The following is a 27,081-nucleotide window of genomic DNA, read 5'->3' as shown; positions in this document are numbered from 1 at the left end:
TTAATATTTACACAGAGACAAATAAAGAGTCGAGTCAAAAATAAAGTCTGTGAGTGATGTTCTAAGTGCGGCCAATGACTACAAATGTTATTTATAGAGTTTAATATTTACATTTTCTAGTTTCTTCTGTGTGTCACCCTTGACCACCTGCGCCGTGTCTCTTCTGTGTGCCACTGCTGCCCTCACCCCTGGATGAGAAATGAAGGCACCAGATTTAAAGTGCTCATATGAGCACAAGAGCTCCATGAGCACATAATACGTTCCCTTTGCTAAAAGCAACCACAAGCGAAAAAAAAACAAATTTCCCTGCTCTTTCCGTCGCCTCCGCCGTCGCCGTAAGACTGTCGATGGCCGCAGCCACCGCCACCGTCACCTTCTCGCCATCTCCCCCATCCTTCCTCAACTCCCATATCCCTCGTGGCCACCGACCTGCCTCCACCACGACGATAGCTTTTGCACGCCGTTTTCGCGGTGTAAAACCTAGTCCCGATCGCTCCCGAGGCAAGGTCGACCAGGTCGCCCACCCCGACGATGGATTCGGCGCACTCGAAGCGGAGCTCTGGCGCCTGCGCCGCCTCGTGGAGCTAAAGATCCACCGCCTCGGCACCGAGGCCGACGCCGCCTACCGCGACCTACGCTCGGCGGTGCGCGAGGTCAGCGGAGACCGCGTCGTCCTAACCTTCCGCCGCTCGTCGCTGCGCTACCTCACCGGAGCACTCCTCTTCTTGCTCGCCTGCGCCATCGCGGCGCGATTGCTGCTGGGGATGGTCTTACGGGCGTGGCAGCGGCGGGGTTTGAGGAGGGGATTGTGGGGTGAAGGCGGCAGGGCGGTTGTGCGAAGGAGGGACCGCAGCTTGGGAGGGAAGGAGGTGGTGGTTGCTGTGTCGTCGCCGCCTAAGGAGGCAGCTCGGACCAGTCGTGTCGCAGAGCCAGCAAAGGAGGTCTGGAGGGGGTACTCACAAGCTAAGTTGCCAGACTGGTGGCCCAATGTTGGAGCGACGGTGATGGAACCTGGGCCAGAGATGGAGAAGTGGGCAAGAATGGCAAACAGATTGGTCCGAGGTGAATGCCTGTAAATTTCAATTCTAGGTTGCTGGCGTAATTCTGAATGTGTTGCCCAAATGCACCAGTCTGGTACATCTTTTATTTTTTAACCTTTCACTGTTTTTTGGGTATAAAATTATTTGCAAATTGGGTTTGTATTTCAAAAGCCCAATAATTTGAGCTCGTATGCATGCTGATGCTGTTATTGATAGTATATAAATGGGGGTTCTCAGTGTGGTAACATTGGTTCTGTTTGCTCTCATTCAAGTTCGAATAGCATCAACATAATGCCACTACAACATTATATTATTATATAAAACTAGGAGATTTTAAATGGTACAGAGGTTAGTTTTGTTTATATACTTCGCAGAATTTGCTCTTGAAAATGTCTTTTCCTTTGAAGTTCTAATAGATTTAGTATTTCCGGGAATTAACAGAAATGTGACATTTGGAGGATGATTTCCTTGTAACACATTTTATTTGTTCCTACAACTTGCATTTGTCATTCTTTAATAGCAACTTAAAACTAGCTGATATTATATTCTTCGAAATTTGAATGATAACTTTGCTCTTGTCATGATTATTCCCTTGAAATTGTAATTGTTCTTACAGTTTTGCTAGAAATATAACAATGACTAAAATTTGGCACGTGAATAAAATTGCATACGAATCTTGTTATCTCTATCAGTGTACTATATACATAGTTCAAATGTTAAACAAAAAAGGAGAAACCTTCTTGTACTGTATTCGAAGTCAAGTTACCCACTTCATACTTGCAGTGCGGGATGTTACTATTGTTCTCCATATATGTTAATATACTCAATCGGCGAACCAAAATTATAGGTACATATAACATATTTACCCTTTTCCTTTGGGAAGTAAAGTAGATTGTCCTTTATCATTGCGTAGAATTACATGTTGCTATTACTGAAATTTGTAAACCTTTTTTTTGTGTCAGCAATAATTGATAGTAGAGTCATGGGGAGGGATTACAGATATGATGATGCAATTCAAGTTAGTACCTTTTCCTTCTTAACATTGGTGCTATGATTTTTCATATGTTTGAATGATTTCTATCAACGTTTGGGGACTCAGCTATTGCCAAGACGTGCTCAAGGATCCTGTCTCAGGAGACTGACTTCAGGGGGGATCCTACTCTCGGGGCCCCATGGCTTGGGGACCTCCTTTGGCCTTGACTCTGAGTCGGTTTATATGGGGGTCTCCTCTAAATTAAGTCTTTAGGACCGCATCCCGTGACATGCAAACATAAGCCCCTGGGCCCCCTCGCGCTCGAGGCACCTGACGGTGTAGGTCCTTGGGGCCCCACGTCTAATGGTGTAGCCTCTCAGGGCCCCTCGCGCCTCGGGACACCTGGTGGTGTAGGCTGTCGGGGCCCTTGTGCCTCGGGATAGTGTATAGGATGCTCAGTGCAAGACCAGCCCTCGAACACATGCTAAGCTACTCAGGTCCCTGAAGTTCTTGAGCCCGTATTCTAATAGTCGGGGCCCATGCCATTCAAGGCTCAGGGACCCCCTGGAGGAGTCGAGGACTCAGGTTGGCTAAACCCAATCCTGTCTTGGGGCAAAAGGATGTTGTAGGCCCACTGGGCGTAGTACAAACCCGAGGGATGGACTCCACTTCTAAAGCCTTGGAAACTATACCTTGGCCATAGCTTAATGGATAAGTCTTGGGCACATCGCATTACATGTGCTGTGGGCGACATTACAACCTTGACATAGCATACTGGCACACGACTTAGGCTATATGGCACTTGAGGTTGCTGCACAGTGCTAGTGTTGGCCCCTATAGTCACGCGTGCACCCGCATTGAGTACCATGAAATGTAGAAAAGTACAAGGGGCTATATTGGTCGCCAATCACGGAATCACCATAGCCAACACTTCCTTTAAGAAGAGAATCCCATTTAGTGACCTACAATAGTGGCCAACGCTCTAGTTAGATTGGCTTTGTCCTCACAAGAAGAGAGGATAAATGCATGCTTGGATTGCAAGGTGATACTCGGAGGCTGTTGTCTCTCAACATAAGTTTGTGGTGGTGATCTGTTTTTAGGTGCGTGCCCGTAGGGATAAACACGCCAAGTTTGCGAGAATAAAGTGGTGGAAACTAAAAGGTGATACATCAGAAGTCTTCAAGGAAAGGGTCATCAAAGAGGGCACTTGGAAGGAAGCGATAGGTTTTAAAGTCATCCGACTAATCACGATTAGTCGACCTTATCGCTGGAGCATGCTCGATCAGGGTCGACTCGACTAGGGCGACTAGGAAGCGATTAGTTGTCCTAGTCGCTGACTAATTATGATCAGTCATCCAACTAGAGTTATAACTGACTAATTTTGTCCATTTTGGGCCAGTATCCGGTCTCTTTTCTATGGGCCATCCCACTATCTTTAAAGGTATAACTAGGTATATGCCCGTGCGTTGCTACGGAGTCAATATTATAAAACACGATATTTTTTACATATCAATGTGTTTTATCATAGCAACGCACGAGCATATACCTAGTTGGATTCTTATGTGGTGAGGTCACAACTATTTAATTTCATTATGCTTCATAGGTTGCATGTAAGTTCACGGGCAACGTACTGATCAAGTGGTTCCTAAAAAGCTTCGGGCTACATGACAACACCGTGCTGATGAAGTGGTTCCTAATGCGAGGGCTACATGACAACAACGTGCTGATGAAGTGGTTCCTAATGCGAGAGCGTATTGGTGAAGTGGTTCCTAATGCAAGAGTCGAAGTTACTCAAGGACTGGTATTGACATCAATGGAAGGAATGAAGTGGTGACTGGAGGGCTAGGGGTGCCTCATCAAATATTGCTACGGCAGAAGCTGGTAATACGTTGCTCACCCTTGTCATTGGGCAACATAACAATCAGCCACAACTATTCAGAAATAGTGATGAACCATAATGAAATGGGAATAAAGAACATTATGATGCCATTACAAATGCATGTGCCTCTTACTTTTGACTTCCTTATAGGTGATGCAGCTGTAGCCTCATGCTTCTTGACACCACTTGCAATAACTGATCAAGAAAAAACAAGGATCATGATTTGCAACCCTGTAGTAGTAGATGAGGCACCTCTTATATCACTCAATAAGGTAGCAATTCTTACATAATTGGGTATGGTCACAAGAATGAAAAGAATGGGCACAAGGGCAACGGAAGAAGCAAGCTTTAAAACTGCTTTATCCCGTCAAAACAAAATCATGCTAAACAATTGGTTAGTACAACATCCTGTATTTACGCTGGTCAGTGCCATTGCTTCGCAATCTCCTCATCAAGGATTTGGCAAGCCTGCTGCCTAGAATTGTCGCCAAGAATTCTATTGCTCATCAGCAAACTAAGTAGTGCTCGCAGTTCATCACAATTAGCCCGCTGGAAGAGCCCCCTCAGTGCAACAAGGGGTGGATCCTGAGGTGACATATTTTGATTGTCTCGATTCTCAATTGTTGCATGGGGCCTTGATCGCCATTCGCCAGTACTCTGTACAGATATAAAATTAAAAGAAGATAACAACCAATTCATGATATTCTCCACACTGTGCAGGTTGTTTCTTACACACCCATACGAATTAAAAGATAATAACAATTACTGATATTCTCCACACATAAGCCTCACAGTGATGGTTCATTCTTACACATGCTGTACAGAAGGATGTGACATGTATATGCATTCTAAATCTGCAAACAAATCTTCTCTTGTAAGTTGTGAACTACTTCTTAATTGTAAAATTATGAAAAAAAAGGTCACGACTTTTGGCTTTTTCCAGATTATAAGTACACGTGGTAGTATGAACAGATGCACTGAAATGAACCGTAGGTGTAGTGTCCACCACTGTTGGCTGATTTTAGATGGCTTCTGCAATAACAGCAAACACTACAATGCCAGCTTCAGGTTTAATCAGTTGTCCATGTCAGGCCATCAGGTTGCTAAAAGAGTGAGTTCTGCAAGTCTGCATTATATTTGACGACCAACTAACGTCAATCATCTGTATATACTGGCTTTTGCCAGACTTTGGTGTTCTTTTTGGGATCATCACAAAGGGTTAAATCACTGTCAAATTCTCACATTGTCTTGATAAATGTCTTTGCTCCTTGCATCATTAGCCTCTCTACCATGAATAACCGATAGTTATTCTCAATTATTGGCTCCAATATGCTACTAAAGTTGGACGAGTACGCTAACTTGTACCTGAATTGTTGCCAAATGAATGATCAAACACTTTAGGTAAGCACACATGGAGGTAGAAACCTGAATAAGATTTAATCGGCATACAGATTGAAGAACTGACATGACCAGCCACAACAAAACATCTTATTGCTAAGAAATGTTTAACCATGGCAAAATGGAAAGTGAACAGAAATATAAATTTAATTTCTTTAAGTAATCCTTAATAATAACAAGAATGAGAACAGCTTTCCAAGTGCACTTACCCAGAAGTGCACTGCAATGCATTAGGATGCAACAGGAAAATAGATGCTAATTTAAATAACACCAGAAATTCTAGTTGGACAGAGAAATGAGAAAATAGTGCAGACAGTACCTGTCTGACAGAGGGGAAAAGAAGCCTGGAGTTCTTTCGTTTGATGCAATGAATAAAGTTCGACCTGGTGGAATCCATTGTGCAATTCTTTTTATAATGTACTCAGGTCGGGTGTCTCTGTCTAGATGAGGATGAAGGCTCCGTTCAATACCAAATCTATCTTTCCTATTCTTCAATAGATCACCACGTCTCACATGAATAGCATCATAATCACCAAGTATTTCTTTCATCTGAAATGGAGGAACTGATTTAGGGGCTGCATCATAGCCTGCAATGTATATTACTGAACTTAACAAAAGAGAGAATGACTTGGTCTAAGAACTTATGTAAAGGAGAATTAACAAGTATCCAAAACCAAACTTCCAAAGATGATGTATGCTAAACATACTTTAAACTGCTTTATCCCGTCAAAACAAAATCATGCCAAACAATTGGTTAGTACAACATTTTTATCATTCTGTTAGTAAATTTAAAATTGAACTAAAAACATCATTAGGCGAAATTGAACTAAAAAACCTCATCTAGCCTTATCTCCAAGATTTTAAATCACCGATCATCATAAGCAATCAGATGGAGGCCAGTTCACATCGACCGACAGGACTGATACTAAAAGGACCATCCACACTTGCACATACTACAAAGATTAATATGTATGGAGTTTATTCTTAATTTAAACAAACCTCTATATACGAGTTAATTTGTAAATTCAGGTTTACGCTCAAAGACTACTGTTTTTGAACAATGTTCGCCACCTCAAACGATATTCTAACATAACCAATAAATAGAAATGTACATAATTGAACTGAACCTAGATTCAGAATGCACTGAACAAGATTTTAGTGAACCATTGAGAGTAAACCTATTAAATAGACATACATGGAACAAAAAATGAAACCGGTGGGTTTATGTAAGTAGTTTTGAAAATAAAAATAAAAAAGCATTGCAGATCTATTTCAGTAGTAACTTAAATATGTTTGTGTAGTATTCAGATGATCTGAACACCATTGTAACGGTGAATTGGAAGAGTACCAGACCAAAAGACTATAAATTAATTGAAGTGTATTTCTACAAACTACTACTTGCGTGAGCAACCACTACTAAAAGCCATAATTTAATTTTGTAACAGATTAAACCTCAACTACACATAAATCATGCGTGTGAAATTGGAAACTTGAAGTACACAGACTTAATAATCATGCGTGTCTGTGTAGTATTCAGATGAACTACTAATTAATTTTTAGTAGTGTTCAGATCAATTGAACATCAGCTGAAATGCAAATGGAAGTGCTTATCTCTCATAATACCAGGCAAAAACACTATGATAATCATGTGTGTATGTGTAGTATTCAGATGACATACTAATTAATTTTTAGTATTGTTCATATCAATTGAACATCAGTTGAAATGCAAATGGAAGTGCTTATCTCTTATAATACCAGGCAAAAACACTATGATAATCATGTGTGTCTGTGTAGCATTCAGATGAACTACTAATTAATTTTTAGTATTGTTCAGATCAATTGAACATCAGCTGAAGTGCAAACGGAAGTGCTTATCTCTCATAATACCAGGCAAAAACACTATGAACGTTGATGCGTGTCTGTGTAGTATTCAGATGAACTACTAATTATTTTTTAGTATTGTTCAGATCAATTGAACATCAGCTGAAGTGCAAGTGGAAGTGCTTATCTCTCATAATACCAGGCAAAAACACTATGATAATCATGCATGTCTGTGTAGCATTCAGATGAACTACTAATTAATTTTTAGTATTGTTCAGATCAATTGAACATCAGCTGAAGTGCAAATGGAAGTGCTTATCTCTCATAATACCAGGCAAAAACACTATGAATGTTGATGCGTGTCTGTGTAGTATTCAGATGAACTACTAATTAATTTTTAGTATTGTTCACATCAATTGAACATCAGCTGAAGTGCAAGTGGAAGTGCTTATCTCTCATAATACCAAGCAAAAACATTGTGATAATCATGTGTATCTGTGTAGTATTCAGATGAACTACTAATTAATTTTTAGTATTGTTCAGATCAATTGAACATCAGCTGAAGTGCAAGTGGAAGTGCTTATCTCTCATAATACCAAGCAAAAACACTATGATAATCATGCGTATCTGTGTAGTATTCAGATGAACTACTAATTAATTTTTAGTATTGTTCAGATCAATTGAACATCAGCTGAAGTGCAAGTGGAAGTGCTTATCTCTCATAATACCAGGCAAAAACACTATGATAATCATGCGTGTCTGTGTAGTATTCAAAAGAACTACTAATTAATTTTTAGTATTGTTCAGAACTTCAGATCAATTGAACATCAGCTGAAGTGCAAATGGAAGTGCTTATCTCTCATAATTCCAGACAAAAACACTATGAATAGAGAAAGTTTATTTGTACATCGTTAAGAAAGCTCTGCAGATCTTTTACAGTAGGGAGTTATATGTGTTTGTGTAATATTCAGATGCCCTGCACATCATTTTAACGTTGAAATTGAAGAGTAACATGAGAAAAAACTTTGGATAGAGCATGTGTATTACTGGAAACTTTAATTTATTTTTGTAACAGATTAAACCTCAACTACACAATAATCATGTGTGGAGGAAATATGGCACGTATGGGATCACATTTCATGATACATGGCAGATCAGTGCAACAAGTCATGGCAGATCAGTGCAACATCTATTAAACTTAACAATGCAATCCATAATCTATAAAATTAAAAGGTGCCATCGACACACTGCAACTCACACATCTCCAATTTTCACACAGACACACAACAAAAAGAAGGATTGTGATGTAATCGGGACTCACCAGATGAGAGTGAAGGCGCGCAGACGGATGAAAGGGAAGGAGCACACACGGGAACTACCGGATGAAAGGGATGACGCGAACACAGGAACTGGACGTTTAGGAGGGTGAGAAGAGGATGAGCGGATGATGATAGGGGCTGCCATCATTTTAATATTGGTGTGACTGGATCTGCGGTGTCATTGGCAAAATGGTGTGGATCTCCCGTCCGTGGTTGGTTGCCGCAAAATCCCCTCCACCGGTGTTTCCAAATTGGTGATGGCGGGCGCTGGTGGCGGATGCTGATGGCGTCTGGGATTAGAGATCCTGGAGATCCCGGATTCGAGGCAGGGCATGGTCGAGAGCATGATTACTTCGGATGCGATTCTGCGGCAACCAACCGCGGACGGGAGGATGGAACGATGAACGTTGATGGTGAATCTGCGGCAACCAACCGCAGACGGGGCGCTGATTACGTCAATTGGGATTATGCGGCATCCGCGGAAGGGATTGGAGCGGCAACCGCGGACGGGCTTCCATGGTGGGCGCTGATGGCGTTGGATTGGATTCTGCGGCAGTCGCGAAAGGGATTATGAGGCAGCCGCGAAAGGGCTTCTGGGGCATGGGATTGGGGGCGTTGATGGCGTCCGTGGTTGGAGATCGCGGATTCGAGGCGTGGTGTGGGCATGGCCGGGTGGAGGGGATTCTGCAGTCGCCGTTGCGGGGTATGCAAGGCGAGGTGTGGTGGCCGGTGTTTGATTGGTGTGCGGGGCAGGCGAGATGGGACGCAAGGTTATTAGTAGGGCCAGTATGGCAGTGATAGCGAGGCGGAGCCATGGAAGCGCCAGGCGCCCACAGTCCATGCTTAATTAGTAGTAGGAATACATTGTTTTGCTCTACCTGGAAGCTTGGATACGCAACAATGTAGCCGTCAGCATCTGTACGCGGCGTGCGCCCTGCTCAACGCTACCCTTGCTCTATTGCCCCCATTCTCGAGCGTGAATCAGTTGCATCAGCTTCATATAATGTTGCAACTGGTTCTTCCATAAAAGATAAAGCAATTGCTATGCTACTCACATAAATGGTTGAGATGGCTAAGGATATTAAGAGAAAGGCTCGACCTTTAGACCTAGGGTTGAATTGTGGATTTTGGCCAGGTATTGCAAAGGAGGAGATGATGCAGCATATTTTTTGCCAAGAAGTACCAGCAAGAATCAAAAGGTTCAAACAACATCTTGTTGGAGGGTTTGGTAATATATGGAAGTGCCCAAGAGCGCCTGAAGTGGTTAGGCAGAAGATGGTAGATTATTTCAAGAAGAATGCAAGGAATAAGATGGTGGTGTTAGATAATGAAGAGGAGGATGTAGAAGAGGGATAATAGGAAGCTGGTGATGCAAGAGAAGTACCAAGTTCTGGCACAACGAGAAAACAAGTGGAGGAAATGCTATTTGCAATGGAGTGCCCTTCTGTCCTATATTTAATCTTATGACTTGCATTTGAATTTTGAACCTATGATACTGCTACAACTACACACACATATGGTCCTGTTATAGGTGGACGACTATAAGTCGACTAGGCTCGACTAATCGAGCAAATCAACAACTTATCGCGATTAGTCACCTTATCAATGCTCAGGTGACTAGAGTTGACTTTAAAACCTAGCGACATCTTGGAGAAGATGGGAACTTGCATTTGGAAGGTGGCCTCAGAGGTGCGTGGACGAACCAAAGGGAGTGGAGGTGAAGCTAAAGATACTTGGTAGTGGAACGAGGAAGTACAAATGAATATCAAGGAGAAGAAAGGATGCTATAGATATATGCACCATGATAAGAGTGTGGACAACATAAAGAAGTACAAAGATAGCAAAGAAGACCGCAAAGCGACCTCTAAGTGTGGCAAAGGGTACGAGGATCTTTACCAACGTTCGAGTACAAAGGAAGGAGAGAAGGACATATATAGGATGGCTAGGATCCGTGAGAGAAAAGCAATGGACTTCAATCAAGTTAAGTGCATTAAGTATGAAATGGAGCACATCTTAGTGATGGAGGGTGAGATTAGACATAGATGGCGAGAGTATTTTGACAAATTGTTCAATGGGGAGAATGAGACACAACGTTTCAGTTGGACGACTCTTTTGATGACACCAATAAGCGCTTTGTGTAGGATCCAAGAATCTGACCAGTTTAGAGAGCCATTGAAAAGGATTAAAGGGTGTAAGGCGATGGGCCTTGATGGTATCCCAATTGAGGCGTGGAGATGCCTCCTAGACATAGCTATAGATGAGTGAAGAAGTATATTTGTACTGATCAACAAGAATCAGGGAGATATTCAAAGTTGTACCAATTATTGGGGAATTAAGTTGATGAGCCACATTATGAAGTTATGGGAGAGTTATCGAGTATCGTCTGAGAGAAATAAGAGGATCTCTATTAGCCAATTTAGTTTCATGTCCGAAAGATCAACCACGTAAGCAATTTTTTTAATAAGACAAGTGATGGAGTAGTATATGGATCAAAAGGACCTACACATGATTTTCATTGACTTGAAGAAAGTTTATAACAAAATATCAAAGAATAGTATGTGGGGGGGGGCCTTTGGACAAACATAAAGTTCCAACGAAGTAAGTTGAACCCATTAAGGACATGTACAACAATGTTGTGACTAGTGTTTGAACAAATGATGGGGTTTGACGACTCCCTGACTACAATAGGAGTAGGACTAAATGAAAGGTCAACTTTGAGCCCTTATCTATTTTCCTTGGTGATGGATGAGGTCACGAGGGACATACAAGGGGATATCCCTTGGTGTATGTTTTTTCTGGACGATGTAGTGCTAGTTGATGAAAACCGAGTAGGAGTAAATAGGAAACTGGAGTTGTGGCAGAAGAGTCTAGAGTCAAAGGTAACGATGCCGATGGTAAAGGTGCATGCTGAAGCAGTCACTGCCGCCCAGGATGAGGGGAGGGGAAGCGCGCTGGGCGGCGCCGGGTTGGTGGGAGGTGCGGACCGAGAGGGGGGAGGAGGCACCAGGACGGAGGAAGTGCTGTGTGACTGCTCAGAGCCGCCATGGGAAGCGTCAGCGACAGTAGGCGTCGCCGGGGTTTGGGAAGAAAGCCGGATGGTGGTCGGTTCTCGGCTTGCGGGCAGAGGACATGGCGACGGTGGGGGCGCATTGTCCGCGGAGAGGAACGGAGTTGCGAGAGGGTGGGTGGGGCGGGCGGTGGCGCCCTTGGGGGCGAGGGCAGACGCGCGCCCAGCTAGGGGATGGCGTGGATGCAGTCGGCAGTGCCGTCGGGGCGGACGGTCGCACGGGTGGCAGGGGATCCATCACCGTGCATAGGAAGGTGCTGCGTGGCCGCGCCTGAGGCAGTCGCGGCACCCGGCGCGGGAGGGGGCGGTGCCGGAGGCGGCCACACCAACGGTGATGGCTGCCCAGGTGGCGGCATCCATGTGGGGGAGAAGGGGGCGACTGGTGCTGCCAGTGGTATAGAGAGGTCGACGACTGAGTTAGGGAAGAGAGGGAGGGATTGGGGCTTGATACCATGATATAATTGGAAAACCCTAACCCTAATTGGACAGGGGATGTATTAATATATAGCCAAGTACATGGCCAAGGCCCATTACAATGATAAGACACACAATACGTTAACAATAATAAAGGGTAAAGGTCATGGTCCATCTCTTAATGCCCACGACAGTTGCTAAAGGCGAGTGGACGTAGAGCTGCAAACTGATTGGGACTGAGGTGAAATGTGTTTTGAGTTTTGATGAGCTTCCGACCCACCTGTGAGTTTCATCTTTCTCCAGTTCCAATCTAGAAGTTGAGGTGAAACACATGGAAGAAGCTACCAACTAGATGTGAAATCCTAGGACTTCGAAGCAATTAGCATGAAACTTCAAACCTAAATGAAGTTACTTGTTCCCCCTTATGTGACCATAAACTTATCAATGATACATCCATCATAACCTTCATTCAGTGCAGTGATACAATCTTAAGGAGTTGTTTATTCCTTTCATTACACAATGAACCTAACAATTGCAGATTGTGATGTTATATGTTTAGCCATGGTTCTTGAAAGTCACCTAGGTGGGGGGGGGGAGGGGGTGAATAAGCGAAATCTGAAATTTGTAAACTTAAACACAAACTTCAATCCCGGGTTAGCGTTAGAGCGAGTATAAAGTCAATCGGAGTGCGGGAGAGGTGTTCTCTTGCCAAGAGTTGCACTAATGATTGCAAAATTACTTGGGTGCAACTCGAATTGATATGAGATCAAATGCAAGCAAGAGAACAAGAGAGAGGGGAGAGGAAGAACCAAATCGCAAAGCAAAGATTAACACAATGAACACGAGCGATTTGTTTCTTGAGGTTTGGTTCCGAAGAACCTACTCCCCGTTGAGTCCACATAGGACGGGTCTCTTTCAACCCTTTTCTTCTCTCAAACGGTCACTTAGACCAATTGAGTGTTTCTTCTTAATCACGAGGGTTACTTGGACCCTGCAAGGATCACCACACACTTAGTTGTCTCTTGCTAGCTTTAGAAGTCAATGAGAATTAGACGGGAGAGGAAGAAAGCACGATCAAGAAAACCAAGCAAGAAGAGCAATAAGAAAACAGAAGATCACACTCTCTCTAGAGTCTCTCCAAGACGCTAATTACTGAAGATTACAAATTACAATTATGACACTTGGAGTAGTTTTGAGGCTTTTGAGTGTGGCTTGAATGAAAGTTGTGGAAGTTTGGATTCCCTTGAAGGGGGGGTGGTATTTATAGCCCTCAACCACCACCTAACCGTTGCCACCTTTCTGCCACACGCGGACAGTCCGCGGGCCTGGTTTGGACGGTCCGCCCTTGCAAGATCAACGGTTGGATCGCAACAGTCAGTTACAATGGCTATATCAACGGCTATAATCGCATTAAATGCGTCATCAGATGTCAGATAAAGTCTGACGCAAACGGTCCGATCGTGCCTCCGGACTGTCCGCGTGGACGCTATAATTCATTTTACCGAACTCGGCACCTTCGGGTTGGATTGATTCTCAACGGACGGACGGTCCGCGCATGAGGCCGGGCGATCCGCACTTGGTGCCAGACAATATTCACATATCTTTCGGACGGTCCATAGTAGGAATGTGCATTTGGTATAGTTCCCGTCCGAAGTTCATTGAGGTGTCGCGAACAGTCCGCCAGGAGGGCCCGGATGATTCGAAGTACATGTGATATTTTGAAAAAGTTCCTATCCGGGATACATCCCAGTCCCAGACAGTCCATAATAGAGCCGCGGATGGTCCGTGATATGCTGTTTTGAGAGTTGATCTTTCTTGGAGTATTTTCTGAGTACCTGAATTTATAACTTAGCAAACTAGTGTCTCGAATGGTTGTGATGGTCGTCAATTACCAAAACAAGTGTGGAAATGATTTTAGGCCTATTTCCCTTTCATTTCTGAACATATTTATGCTTTATTTGGGTAAATAAACCAAACATATAAGGGCCTGTTTGGGAATAATGTATTTTTACAGTGTCTAGGCAATACCATGGTTTTTAGCAATACCATAATATTTTATGCCATAAGGTGTTTGGTTGCATTCCTGAAAACTATGTTTTCAAAACCATGTTATTCTAGATGCCATGGTATTTTTGGAGTATTGTAAACTCCACTCCAACCCAAAGTTTTCATGATATGGCTAGCTTTTACCTAATACCATGGTTTAAAATGTTGTATCTAAACAATGTTTTTCAAAAGTCAAAACCATCCCGGGCCATAGGCCCTTTTTCCCTCTACTTTAATTTAATGATACGCAGCCCTCCTGCGTATTCGAAAAAAAAAAGTCAAAACCATGGTATTTTTCGAGCTGCCCGAAACTACGATATTGTCATGACAATTGCAAACTATAGTACTGTAAAACTATGGTTGTGAGAAATATTGTTGCCAAATAGGCCGCAAGTTTCACAATCTTTGGTATACCTGAATTTATTTTGGATTGGTGCTGCAATTTATTCCATATGCTTGTCGACATTGTGTAATCATGCTTTGGTATGCAGCTTCGGCAATTATGCAAGATATCGGGGGTAAAGGTCTGCTTTGATACTGAAAATGCTCGTGATTCTTTCTACAGAGCAGCAGTGAACTTTGTTTTAGATGATTGCAGCAGGTATTTATAGCTTTTGTTCAAAGAATTTGTTTTGCCTTCAGTTACTCTGTTCATCAGCTATTTGTAAATTTCTGCTGTCAGACATTTTTTTTAATTTTATGTATTTCTTTGTACATGCTGTTCTTATTTTACAATTGCCATCCTTGATCTGGACTCGTTGATATTTTGTTCTTAATAAAGAGCAGCAAAAGACATCGGTGCAGCAAAACTTAATGGTGAGGATCCAAGGGATTTTCTCGCCGGCCTTGCTAGCAATATTGGATTAGACAAGTTTCGTGCTGCCACTCTTGTATGTGCATCAGTTGCTACTCGTACACGGACATGCTTCTTGCAATGCTGGGTATGCATTTATCTATACATAGCTGTGGAGAGTCCATGTTCTTGCAATGTTGATTCCATGTTTTTTTTGTCCCTAGGCTCTAGAGATTCAAGGAAAACGGCCAGAAGCACTGGATGAACTCGTGAAGATTTGTAGAATTCATTACATATTTCCTCCAGAGGACAATTCTGTATGTCATTTCGTTTAAGCTCGAAACTTGTCCTTTGGAATTACAATTGTTCTGCATTTAATTCAATTTTCACCCCTTCACGTACTGTGTGTCTTGATGTGCTGGTTGAACTGTGTGCGTTCAAAATTGCGCATCTGGACCTGCGTAGGAGTATATAACTATTAGGCAATGTTAATTCTTTCTTATTTAAAGCTAGGAAGCAAGTCCAGGTAAGTTGTTTATGTCCTGTGCGCCTGAGCTAGGACGTAGCATGTTTAGACCTGGGGGCCTAGAGCAGCAGGTGATGCCTCATGCCCTCATATAATGCTTAGATTTTTTGTGCCAGTTTGATTGATATTTTTCTCATGCCTATTTTAAATAGTTTCCCTGGTACTTAGCTGAGAGCATATAGTTATAACGTGTACTCAAGATGGTTATTTGTCTGAAGAAACCCAACATCATGTATGCATTCGGTTTTGTTACTGTATGATTATCCATACAAACGTAATCACATTTTATTGTTTCCTACAGGCAGAGATGGAAATGGTGGCTGCTGGACTAGAAAAGAATTTGCATGTTGCCGAGAGGGTTCACCTTCTATATCTATACAGGAGCGTTTGTACTGCTGGTAACTTAAAAACAGCTGCACAGGCTCTTGGTCTGGTAAGTAGTTTCTGTTAGGAATGCAACTTAGATCTATTGTTATGTGAAGGGCTGGATATAAAGATGTACAAAGTGCAGATACTGCCCTATGCTAGTGACTAAAAGGGTCTGTTTGCTTCCTACCCTGGAAAGCACATTTGGCTAGGCAGCAACTCAAGGCGTTTGATTGGGTCGGATCTGCTTGCCTAGCTGCGACTACTAGGCAAGGGTGCAAACCAAACATGCCCTGAGAGCATCTCTAGTCATTCCCCAATACAAATCCCCAATAAAGTGGTAATGACTACTGTAATAGTCTCCTATATGTACAAAGTGTAGGAGGTCAAGCACGGACAACATATCTGGTCCGCTCTGGTTTGCTGAGTTGGAACCCAAGTAGGAGGTCGAGCATGAACAACGATATCTGGTTCTTGAGCATGATCATGCCGATGTGCACAATGTGCATGGCCCCGCATATGGTGAAGATGGGGTTGTGCCATGATTACCCCTAGTCGTCGATGAAGCCCTTCCCACCATCTAGGGTGCCACAGAATAGCTCTGGCATGAAGGTACCATCCAACACAAGATACTCGTACGAGATACTCTGCTTGGTCATTGCTCCCCACTATGGTAGCTTGACCCCCGCAGCATGAGCGCAACTGATCATCCAGCACACACACGACGCTGAAGTAGGTGGTGACATCATGGTACCTGTGCTTGAGCACTTGGTGTAGTGCATGCCACTTGTTGTGGCCGATCTCTCACAGGCGGCGCCTGCCATGGTGGAGTGGACCGATGAGCACTTGCAGCATGTAGGCGCACTCATCACCATCGCAGAAGCACTTGGGCACTTGGTACACGAACATGCATGCCTAGGGGCTAGCCGTCACCTTAGCATGCTCTTGCGCTAGCTTCTTGCAGATGGCGATCACCCATGCCGAGTCCTGCACATTGGGGCTATGGCGCTGTGTCTAGGATTGCCTTGACCTAGCAGGTGATATTGTTCTGACTGGCGCTAGAGAGCAGGACCAATGCTAGTGACAATGTTCATTGTTACTTGTTAGTGAGCCGCACGACAGGTCCCGTGGTCACTATGGCAACGAGGACTTTTGTAGCTTGGCGCTGACGAGCTTGACCGTGGTGAGGTCCAGCTGAGGACTTTCTTATTGAAGGCGGTGACCATCGATGGTGGCTATCAAGATTGGTCCTGGGCATTGGGGGTGACGCCGAAGAATAATAGAAGTGTTATTTTGCCATGGGAAGGGTGGCACTTCCGCTGAAGCCGTATAGCGGTTCTCGGCTTGCTGCAATTGTTGTGGTTGATCCCGTGTGATCAAAGGCATGCAGAAAGATGATATCTGCCTGGCTACTGCTGTTGGCTAGGACTTTGTGCATATGCCATCTTGCTATGTTGCATTTGATGACCATGACGTCTACATGTGGGGCACTTCAAAGATTCGTGTCCCTTGTATCGAAGGTTAGGAGGACATGCGACATCTTGTTTGTATCACTGGTCCGGTGACTACAACATGATTGACCCTTTTGTAAGTCTTTTCGTTGCCTTTTATTTTCGAAGTCTATGCTAGACCCGCCAGATATCATGTTTATTATGCCGTGAACTGTCGATTGTTGGAAGTGACCTTCATCTTTGGGAGGTGGGGGTGTATGATTTGAGGGGGAGGGTGGAGTTGGATCCTTTCTTGGTGGGATAGCTGGGGTGGTAGTTTGGGGGAAATGAGGGTAAGGTTGTGTGTTTTGGTAGTGAGGGGGATTGCTGTTGGTATGAAGTGTGGGCGATGGTCTTTGTCGGCTAGTCTGGAATTGATCTGGCCATTCTTTCCTTGGCCTCTTTGGTGACGGGGCAATCCCTAGTTGAATGCCCGACGTCCTCTCCATGGAAGACACAATATGACCTTCGCTCTTGTTTGGATCCTCTGTCGCTGCCTTTGTCGGCCCTCGCCCCCCTTGTTGAGTGCTTGGTATGCTCTTGGTTGCAAGGCGTCCCTTAGCTAGGTTGCTGGTGATGAGTGATGCTATTGATTTGGGGTTGTTGGCGGTATTGCGGCTGCTGGTTTCTTGTCCAGGATCGCTGTTGGCTTGCGGAGTGTCCTTTGGCTTCCGCTGTGTTTCTAGCTTTCTGTAGTGCAACTCCTCAGAGCATGCAATTCTTTTGAAGAGCTGGTACAACTCTTGGAGTGACGGGTGGGTCCTTGGTGCAGTGACTGTATAAGTGTCGTGCTCGAAGGTCGCTGATGGCGTAATAGACTGCGATGTGGTCTTCGATCGATGGCAGTTGTGACTTGAGCAGGAGGAATTTATTGTAGTAATCTCAAAGACTTTCTTTCTCTTGCTGCTTGCAGAGGCAATTATGCGAGGGCATTGGTGTCTGGCTGGTAGCCTTGGAAGTTAAGGAGGAATTTATTTTGAAGGGCCCGCCACGAGTCAATGGATAGGGGTGGCAATCTTGAGTACCATGTCAATGCTAGGCCTTCTAGTGCTATGATGAAAGACTTCATTGTTGCATTATCGTTCCCTCCTGGTGAAGCCACTTATGTTGGTTATCTGTTAAGATTCCAAAAGGGAAACAAAACAGGGCAACACAATTAAAATAACATAATCCCTTCCCCCTTTGATTCTCTCGTGGGAAAAAGACAAGTCAGAGGGAGAAGGTAATAAACAAACATAAGTAGATGATAAATCAAAACATAGATTCAATTTCTTCTCATTCCTTTTATTGTACTTTTTTACCAACTTCCTTCGGAATGTCCGAAGGTGAACAAAGAATGAACATACTTCACAGCTTCAGATGTTGAGCAAGTCGAGAAGAAATGTGTGCCTCGAGCTATCCAAAAAGACCCCCCTTTCATGGGCATTGTACTCCTATTTGTAAGGGAAACATGGCGTATAGCTTCGTATGAAATTACACTTATGACCTAAAGTCCTATATATAAGAGTTCACTAAGGGTGTCACTGTTTTTTCCTCTTAGGTGACGCATAGCACACATTGCTTGATTCTTTCTTCGTCTCCTTGCTATCTACTTCAGATGCTCTTAGGTGCTTCAGCTAATCACCGATGTCAAAGCTTCTACTCGCTCCTTTAGCCTGCGGGACAATACTGTGATGAAGGCCACTATCCTAAAACAAACATGAAGATAACTGAGGTTTGTTAATTTGAGGACCTTTGGCAAAGGCACATCTCCAACAACTGCCATCTGGTAACTCATGATGTACTTGGACTTGAGTGCGGTGTCTTTTTTTCTTTAATTAGGCGTTGTAGTTCTGCTTGGACTTGAGTGCGGTGTCTTTTGGCTGCTAGGGCCTCTTTATGCTTTTGTAGGTGTTCATTTCTCATACGAAGGCTCTGGAGCAGTTGTTTTTCATTATTGACGTCGAGATCCTCTTCATCTGGGTAACTTGTGTGGTCCTTCTTGACGTTGGGATGGGAAGGCATTGGCCTCTTGTGTCGATCCTAGACTGAGATCGTGGGCCTAAGGAAAGAAGACATGGATTGGTCCTCGTCTGGCTGAGGATTGGATGGTTGGCCTCTTGATAGGTTGGGCTAGATTTTGGCTGTGTAAGGGTGGCTTTAGGGGTTGAAAAGGGTGTGACGAGCCCCCCCTGAGCTGTTTATGTGGACACTTCCTTTGGGGATTGGATTGTTTGATGGCTCATTGCGGTCTAGGGAGGGGGGCTCACTCCTGCTGGTTGGACAATGAAGGCTGCCTTCGCCTTTATTGTTTGACTTTGATCGGCGAAGGTAACCTTTGCTTTTGGGGTGTTGTCAAAGACGACTGCCTTCGTCGTCGCGAACTTCGAAGCATGCTGTGATTGGGTGTTCATCTTCTTGGGAGGCACAAATGTTGAATTCTAACAGGTGGGAACCAAACAAGAGGAACAAATAGGGCAAAACAACGAGACAAATTGGGAAACAGTGGTTCACAAATGTCTTGTCAACCGTCCCCTCACCCCATTCGGACAGGGGTAGTAGGGTAACGAAGGGGTAGCCCCCCTAAAGTACTTGTTTGCCCTTTAGTACAACACTTTAATTTGAGGTTGTTACAGTCCAAGTATTACATGCACCCATTTCTGTACCTTGTTTAGTGTAATAGAGTGCACGATGCCGACTGATGCCCCCACAACAGGTGGCCCATCGCTTACATCTCTTCGACGCTATTTCTAAGTGTGGACACTCTTTGCTTGAGATCCAAGCCTAAGGCCTCCCGCAATCCGTATCCAGGCCTTGCCTGCCTGTCCAGTGAGCGGTGAACTTTCTCATGATGCGATCTTCGTCATGGCCTTCACAACTCACGTTGGAGAAGTGGCGGTCATAGACGTCGACAACCATCAAAGGGTTTTGCTGTGTTGGGCGAAGTCTGATGGAATAAGCCTTGTGGCCTCTTGTGGAGGACTGCAATATCAGTCTTTTGCATGTCTTTGCTGCAGCCTTGGGTAGAGGACAACATCTCAGTCAGGACATCATCTCAGTCTTCAGTCTTTGTTGCCTTGGTGGAGGACTGCAATCTTTGGGACGTGGAGGCGATCGCGCTAAGCCCAGGCGAGGAGCAGTAGACACAGGAGGCCCATGTGCCCCAGATGTGGCCTTGGTTGCACGTGGTTGTGTACAAGAGTCGCTGGGGAGTCATGTCGAAGGAAAAACATGATGCCACTAGAGGAGCCATCATAGGGTCAATGAAGGAGAGTAAGAACTCAAAATTCCATGGTGAGCTCTTCAAGGTGGAGGTTGTTGTGCGCCTGCAAAAAAGAAAGGAAGGGGCATCGACGATAAAGATGAAGCACGATAACTTCAAAACAACTGTTGAGACTATAGAGGACATTGAGGACGAGGCTGTGGTTGGAGACTGGCTCGCCGAGGTCACAAAGGGCGTCAACCATGCCTTTGAGCTTATGGCAGTAGTTGGTGATTGTGAGGTCCCCTTGGGTGAAGGTGCGATGGGCGACATTGAGGAAGACGACACGAGTTTTGCGATTGGCCAATTGCTGAATAATTGACTCGAGGTCAAGCGAGGCGGCGTGAGTGGAGGTGCCACGCCCAATGACAACATTGACAAGATCATTGGAGATGGTGTTGACGATCCACGTTCACACGACGCAATCCATGTGGACCTAGGGGAGTCGGGTAGAAACGGTCTAGAGGACATGGCCCTCAAGGGACTATCGACCAATGGCGAGGTGGAACGCCTCTTGCCAGCAGGCATAGAACGTCGAGGACGAGAGGCATGAACACATGAATGTGCTGCATGACAATAACCTATATGTACTATGGAGATTGAGTGCGACGACCTAAGATTGAGGGGCGACGACTTTTCACGAAGAAGGGCGTTGTGGATGTCTGGTGCATCGGCGGTGGATGCGTCGTTCTTGAGGTTGTCCTCATCAAGGTTGGTGTCGTTCGGAGGTGGCTCAGATGCGATCGAGGGCGGCGTGGATGCTATCATCGCGCTTTGCCTAGGCTAGGCGGCCTAGGCCATGCACTCGCGCTCCTTGGCAAGGCGAGCAACATCACCCTGTTGGAGAGCAGCAACGACGATTGTGTACATGTTGGCGGCTACGCTAGAAGCAGCGACAGTGGTAGCGCAGGAGGGTTGCTAGCCATAGCAGCCGTCAAGAAGCGAAAGGCTAAACCTAGGCAAATGATACCATGTATATATGTGTCTATATATATACTGAACTTGTCAGTGGATGCTCTTAGGTTGATCAACTTTGAAAATGCATTTCTAGGTCATTGAACTTTTTAAGTGATGTACACACCCCTAAACTTATACAAATGGTGCATCACAATTCTATTTTTGGGACTATGCCAACCACTGCATTGTGCCACTTAACAAGTTCAGGGACCTAAAAATGAATTTTTAAAGTTCGTGGACCTAAATAGTATTGCTTGACAAGTTTAGGGCTGCTCATACATTTAACTCATGTCACATGCACGCACACATATTTGGCAGCAGGCCTCGCGCGTACGCGTGCATGCATGCGGCATACAACCCTTGCTCATGCAGGACACGAAAACCAATAATCGTTTTTAGTTTGTTTTTTTGTTATATCTTCTAATTAAAAGATTTAATCATCGAACCGATTTTATATTTGTGTTTCTGAGATTTTTATGAACAAAACTAGACCACTCATACTATATATATTTAAATTTATGAAATTGTCTCTAGTTGAGTTGGTTGGTTAGGTGATGAGTAGCCCTGAATCCCTGATGTCTTGAGTGACTCTTCGTGGGAGCGAATTTTAGGTTGTGGTTAGAAGACCTCTTCGTCTGTCCCACGCCAATGCACGTCTCTATTAAAAACTTAGACACCAATTGCACAAGTTCTATTAAAAACTCTAGACACCATTTTATCTTATTATTGTCCTGACTTATGCAGAGTTTGCCAAATGAGAATACAGAAGGATTTGCAATGCCCATTCGTCAACCATAGATGAAGGCTTTGAAGCCCCTGACGCAGTTTTGGTATTCCTACTTTCTTAACATGCATTATGCAGTATGCTACCAAGACAAGAATCAAGCATACTGCAGATTCCCTTCTCAACAGAATCTTAGGGACAGATCTGCACGGGCCCCCCAGACAAATGCTGAATCAATTGTTCCGTTCATGTGCATTTGATAGAGGGGTGCTCTTTAATATGTGCAATGTCATCAAAACCTCGTATATTCAGATGATCGATTCTGCTCACCAAACGCGCCCACCGCCATGCCTAATATCGTGGCCGTATTGGGAGTATCATGGCCGTATTGGGAGTTCTCTTCTGCAGCTGTAGTTGGTTAGGACATCTACAACCTGAGTCTTTGAATTGTTATTTTAAGAGCTACAAAAACTGTGCGATGAGAATTGGTTTTTTAAGAGCTAAAAAACTGTATGATATAATGAGATGTCTTCAATATTAATCACATAATAAATATAGTTAATAGACAATGTGTAGTGTAGAGAGACTCTTTGCAAAGAGATCTCTCTTATATTTTTTATTTAACCCTTATTTCTGAAAAGGCTGTATTAAATGATATTGTATATGTCATTATTTCGTGGTCGTATTGGGAGTCTGCTGTTGCTGGTTACCATTGATTACAGAAGCAAAGAGAAATTCCTGATGAGTTGTATGATTTTGTTGAGAAATCGTTGTATAGGCACACAAGTAGACCCTTCGACCAGATCTGACTTGGTCGGAAAAAACCTGATCTAACCTAACCTAGCCAATAGCCAATACAAAGGTAGGTATGTGTCATATTTTTTTGACCCGTAATAATCCATGGGTTGAGTGTGGACCATGATTGTGGTCCTGTGGACCATGATTTTTGACCTAAAATCTGACCCAAAGCTAAAAAATCCAATCCAATCTAAAAAAACCAGTCCAACATGTACAATAGGGAGGCACATACCAACGTAACACTAGGCATGAGTCGGGTATGGGCCACACCAGCCAACCCATGATCCGACAAAACATATGCGGATAACTAGACAAGCTAGTACAACTAAGGTTTTGTCTAAATGTTGCTATCTTGTAAAATAAAGTTATGCAATCTAAGTTCCAGTCCTACCAACTAGCATATAATCTAAGCTAGAAATGATAAACATACAACTAAAGAAAGTAATATAAATGTGGAATCTTAAATAAGATAGAGATATAAACTCCCGTTGTCGTCTTGGTATTTTTATCGAGGTATTAATAATTGTGCAAGCTTCTTACTAATACTCGTTGGTGCCCCTACACAAGGGAAGCACACGCGTGGGGCAAGCACCATGATATACACTACACCAAACCGGTTAACTTTCTAGAGCCTAAAGTTAGCCTTAAACTCTTCGAAATTAGCTAAACCCTTAGAAGTTAAGCTCTCAGAAAAATTTGGTCGGAAGGTAGCTTAATTTCCTAGGGTCCTCTAGGAAGTTAGCTATAGATCCAACAACCCCTCTTGGAAGTTATTTATTTCCTACGGTTTCCAAAAAGCCCGTAGGAAGTTATTTGCCTCTAGGAAGTTCACTAGTTTGGTGTAGTGAGGTAACTCCGTAGATAGCTGCGAGTCTTCTCCATGCGTAAGTGTTGCTTCGCTTCTAGCCTCTCTCGAATGCTCCCCGTCGTCTTTACTATCAAGCTTCCGGCCAAAACATCACGAGACTCGTTCTCTCCGGTAAATAGTGGCGACCACACAACAAACACGGTTGGTGTGATCTCGCTAGACTCTTGCCCCACTTGGTACAATTACAACGATGCACGCAAGCGTCAGTGGGTTTGAGGGTGTCTAACCTCGCTCTAATCACCGAGGCATAACCTAGAGCAAACGCAATTAAGCGGTCTAACTAACCTAAACACTTCGCAAAACACCTACGCTAATCATCTAGTGATTCTTTTAGCACTTGGGTGTTTTGAGCTGAAGGATTTGTGTCTCAACACACCACTATGTTTCTTGGTTCTCCACACTTGCAAATAGTCGATTAGGTGGGTATATATAGAGCCCCAAGACTGAAAGAGTCGTTGGAAGGAAGTAGACTTTTCTGCATCACACCTGACCGGTCCGGTTGACCATCTGTGTACACTAGACCAGATTTGGTGCCTTCCATATTAGCTACCCATTGGATGTTGCCAGCCTTCTGACAACACATCGAACCCGTCCAGTGAGTCAGTAGTGTACACCAGACTTGTCCAGCGCTTCCCATGTCACTTGACCGTTGGAGCTATATATTCTTGACCGTTGAGCCTCTGAGTTTGGTGTGCCACCAGTGTGCATTGGACTGGTTCGGTGTGCAATGAGGCTCGGGTGTGTTTTGGACCCTCTCTGAGTGTCGAGTTCAGTGCCAGGTCTGGTGCACCATAGGACCGGTCTGGTGCACCCAATTTTAGCCCAACTTCTTTTCTTCATGTTTCTTTGTTGGGGCTTTTCCTGTCTTGTGTCTTGGTCTCTTGCATGATGTTGTTAAGTCTTCAATGGGTCTTCTAATGTATTATTTAAGGTGTTGCTCTCAAGGTTATTAAAACGATGTTAAAATGACATTCAAACGTCGTTTAAACGACAAAACGCTATATAGGTGGTGAAACGCTGTAACGTTTTCCAATTTGTCGTAAAACATTGTTTTATGTCATTTGAACTTCACATTTTGGCGTTTAAACGCTATATGCAGTAAAACGTGGCGTTTCTAGTATTTTAGTATACTGCTCACCTGTGCAATTTGGCCCAATCCAGTCCAGTTCAGCCCTACCCGACCTCAGCCCCTCTCTCACGCTCAAGCCATCAGAGTTATTAAAACCTGAAGCTGTTTGAAGCGCTCCCCGCGTTTCGTGGTCGCGTTTTTGCATAAAGGCCCTCTGTCTTTTCGCGATTTAGCTCGTGGCCCTTGCTCGAACACCTGTCCGCGTGTGGCACGTAGGCCGGACCCGATTTTTTCTTCAATCAAGCTCTGAGCGTCTCCTCTCTTGCCCGCTGTCCACTTCCCTCTCATCCTCTCGACCTCGCTTCCTCCCTCCCACCGTGCCCTGCCTTTTCCTCACGACCTCGCCGCTGATTGCGGTCCCCCATGGAACCGTCGTCCTCTCAATCCGTCCGCCGCTCCATCGTCTTCCTGTATTTGTGCTGCTGATATGTGTAACTTGTGTTTCTCCAGGTGAAGGCGGCCGAGCACGCGGCCGAGATGGAGGCGACGGTGGTCGTCGCGGCTGCCGTGGAGGCCGAGGAGGAGGAGGCTGCTGCTGCTGCGGCTTCGACGCCGCAGCGGTCTGGGAGGAAACGGCCCCGCGCGATTGGGAGTGGGCGGTACCGCTCGGTGTCCAGGTGTTTCTCCCAATCTCCCCTGCTTTCCTCATCCTGCTGCCGCTTTTGCTTTTAATCGCTGTGACAGCATAGCACCCGCCTCGTCTCGCTGCCGGCTGCCGCTGGTGATCCTGCTCCCTGTGGCATTGGCCCTAGCCAGCAGGCAGGCAGTCGGCCAGGGACGGATGGACGGAGACGACGGATGGAAGCCGCAGCCACTAGCCAGCCACACCGCAGACCGCGCACGCAAGAGAAAGAAGCGGTGTTTGCATGGACTGGGATTGCCGACTTGACTGCGGATTGACGGGGACAGGTGGGAGCCAGAACCGCCCGAGGACCCTCTTCTCCTCGGCCAAGAGACCCACACCGCAACTGGAACCCTCTTCTCCTCATCCGACGACAGTGGTGGCCACTGCTCCGGCCAGGCATAGCATAGGCAGCCTGGTTACACAAACCAAAAAAGGTATCCCATACCCACGCTACTGCCTACACCTACGAAACCTGCTTATCCTGCTGCAATTTCTGCTAAATTCGTGGCTAAATTCAAAGAATGGTAGTGTGAAGTGGAATCAAAATGGGAACTGGGTGCAGACTGCCTCAAAGGATCAGATTATTAAGGTCCGTGGCTTGTGCTTTTTATTTTTCTATCTTCTTCAAAGAATTTTCGGATTACAGTGTGCACTCTATAACCAGAATTCTATACTATCTATGGAGATGGCCTAATCCATCCTATAACCAGGATCGATAAGTTTGTTTTTTGATGCCAGTAAATTATTGATTTTGGTCCATTTGCTAATTCATTTTGCAACTGTATGACATTAGATCCATGAAAGAGCAGCAATCCTTCTGAGGGGACGTCGCTGGTTAGATAGTTATTACAGTATCAAGATTTTTATATGTTCCTTTACATATTTTAAGGTTCACAAATTGATACTGGTTTTATATGTAGCAGTTCATTGTTCACTGTAACCATACATGTAAACCATAAGCAAATGTGATGTAGGAGATTGTTATATAAAGAGACTTTTGCAGCCACTTTGATGTTTTGTTTTATGCTTCTTTTTGTGAAAAATTATTATGGTGCTATTTGAGTGATTTTTTCTTATTACAATTTCACATGCTTATGTGAATCGCATAGCGCCCTATAGGGCGCTGTCTTATTCTAGTTAAGGTCAAACGCTCCTCCCCTGTGCACGACTGCGGGCGCTCCAGGTCGACCGTCGCCACTCCAGGCTGATGTCACCTCTCGCTGTTCGCTAATGCCTAGCCGTGCCATCGGTTCAGGCTCCCACTACCACTCGCCCACTCTAGTTGGGCCGCCTAGCGCTGCTCGCCTGTGTTGTCCATGCCGATCAACGCCGCTAGCCACTAATGTCGTTTGCTGCTCCTCTGGTCCACTGCTCCTTTGTCGGTGTCGTTCGCTGCTCCTCTCCCAACGTCGTCCGATATCCTCTATAGTATGCACACGCCGACTCCCTGTATCTGCCTCTTGTGTTGGCCTGGACAACACACATAGCAAAATCCTTTGCTGGTTCATTCCTAGACTACTGGTGGTAATCTAGTAATCCTACTGCCTACTAACCTATAACCTCCAAAGAGCTCTGTTGCTCGCTTGTTAAAGGATTTTATGTTCTAA

The 27,081-nt window shown here is 44.6% G+C and overlaps 2 protein-coding genes across 3 annotated transcripts; both read left to right on the top strand.

Annotated features, from left to right (window-relative positions):
• The first annotated feature begins 250 nt into the window (after positions 1–250).
• LOC100274190 (uncharacterized) lies at positions 251–26,480 on the top strand. Of its 2 annotated transcripts, none has more exons than XR_004851764.1 (7): positions 251–1,062; positions 2,003–2,058; positions 14,449–14,558; positions 14,739–14,898; positions 14,975–15,067; positions 15,582–15,709; positions 22,075–26,480. XR_004851764.1 is itself a non-coding variant. In NM_001357783.1 (7 exons), the coding sequence occupies exons 1-7, from the start codon at positions 348–350 to the stop codon at positions 22,126–22,128; spliced, it is 1,320 nt and encodes a 439-aa protein (NP_001344712.1). In that variant the 5' UTR covers positions 309–347; the 3' UTR covers positions 22,129–22,621. The 2 variants fall into 2 exon arrangements, 1 of the variants encoding a protein (NP_001344712.1); NM_001357783.1 differs by having other exon boundaries at positions 309–1,062; positions 15,578–15,709; positions 22,075–22,621.
• Positions 25,126–26,479, top strand: LOC100502317 (uncharacterized). The gene has a single exon (NM_001196795.1). The coding sequence runs from the start codon at positions 25,716–25,718 to the stop codon at positions 26,166–26,168; it is 453 nt and encodes a 150-aa protein (NP_001183724.1). The 5' UTR covers positions 25,126–25,715; the 3' UTR covers positions 26,169–26,479.
• Positions 26,481–27,081: the final 601 nt, after the last annotated feature.

Source organism: Zea mays, chromosome 8 (genome assembly GCF_902167145.1).
Source record: "Zea mays cultivar B73 chromosome 8, Zm-B73-REFERENCE-NAM-5.0, whole genome shotgun sequence".
NCBI classification, from domain to species: domain Eukaryota; kingdom Viridiplantae; phylum Streptophyta; class Magnoliopsida; order Poales; family Poaceae; genus Zea; species Zea mays.
The sequence above is the reverse complement of the archived record's forward strand: the minus strand, read 5'-3'. Positions and strand labels throughout refer to the sequence as shown.

Excerpts from the sequence above, each read along its gene's own strand:
- LOC100502317 (NM_001196795.1), top strand. The coding sequence starts at position 25,716 with ATGGACTGGGATTGCCGACTTGACTGCGGATTGACGGGGACAGGTGGG.
- LOC100274190 (NM_001357783.1), top strand. The coding sequence starts at position 348 with ATGGCCGCAGCCACCGCCACCGTCACCTTCTCGCCATCTCCCCCATCC. Across the intron at positions 2,059-14,448 it reads GATATGATGATGCAATTCAA|CTTCGGCAATTATGCAAGAT; the intron begins GTTAGTACCTTT and ends TTTGGTATGCAG. Across the intron at positions 14,899-14,974 it reads CATGCTTCTTGCAATGCTGG|GCTCTAGAGATTCAAGGAAA; the intron begins GTATGCATTTAT and ends TTTTGTCCCTAG.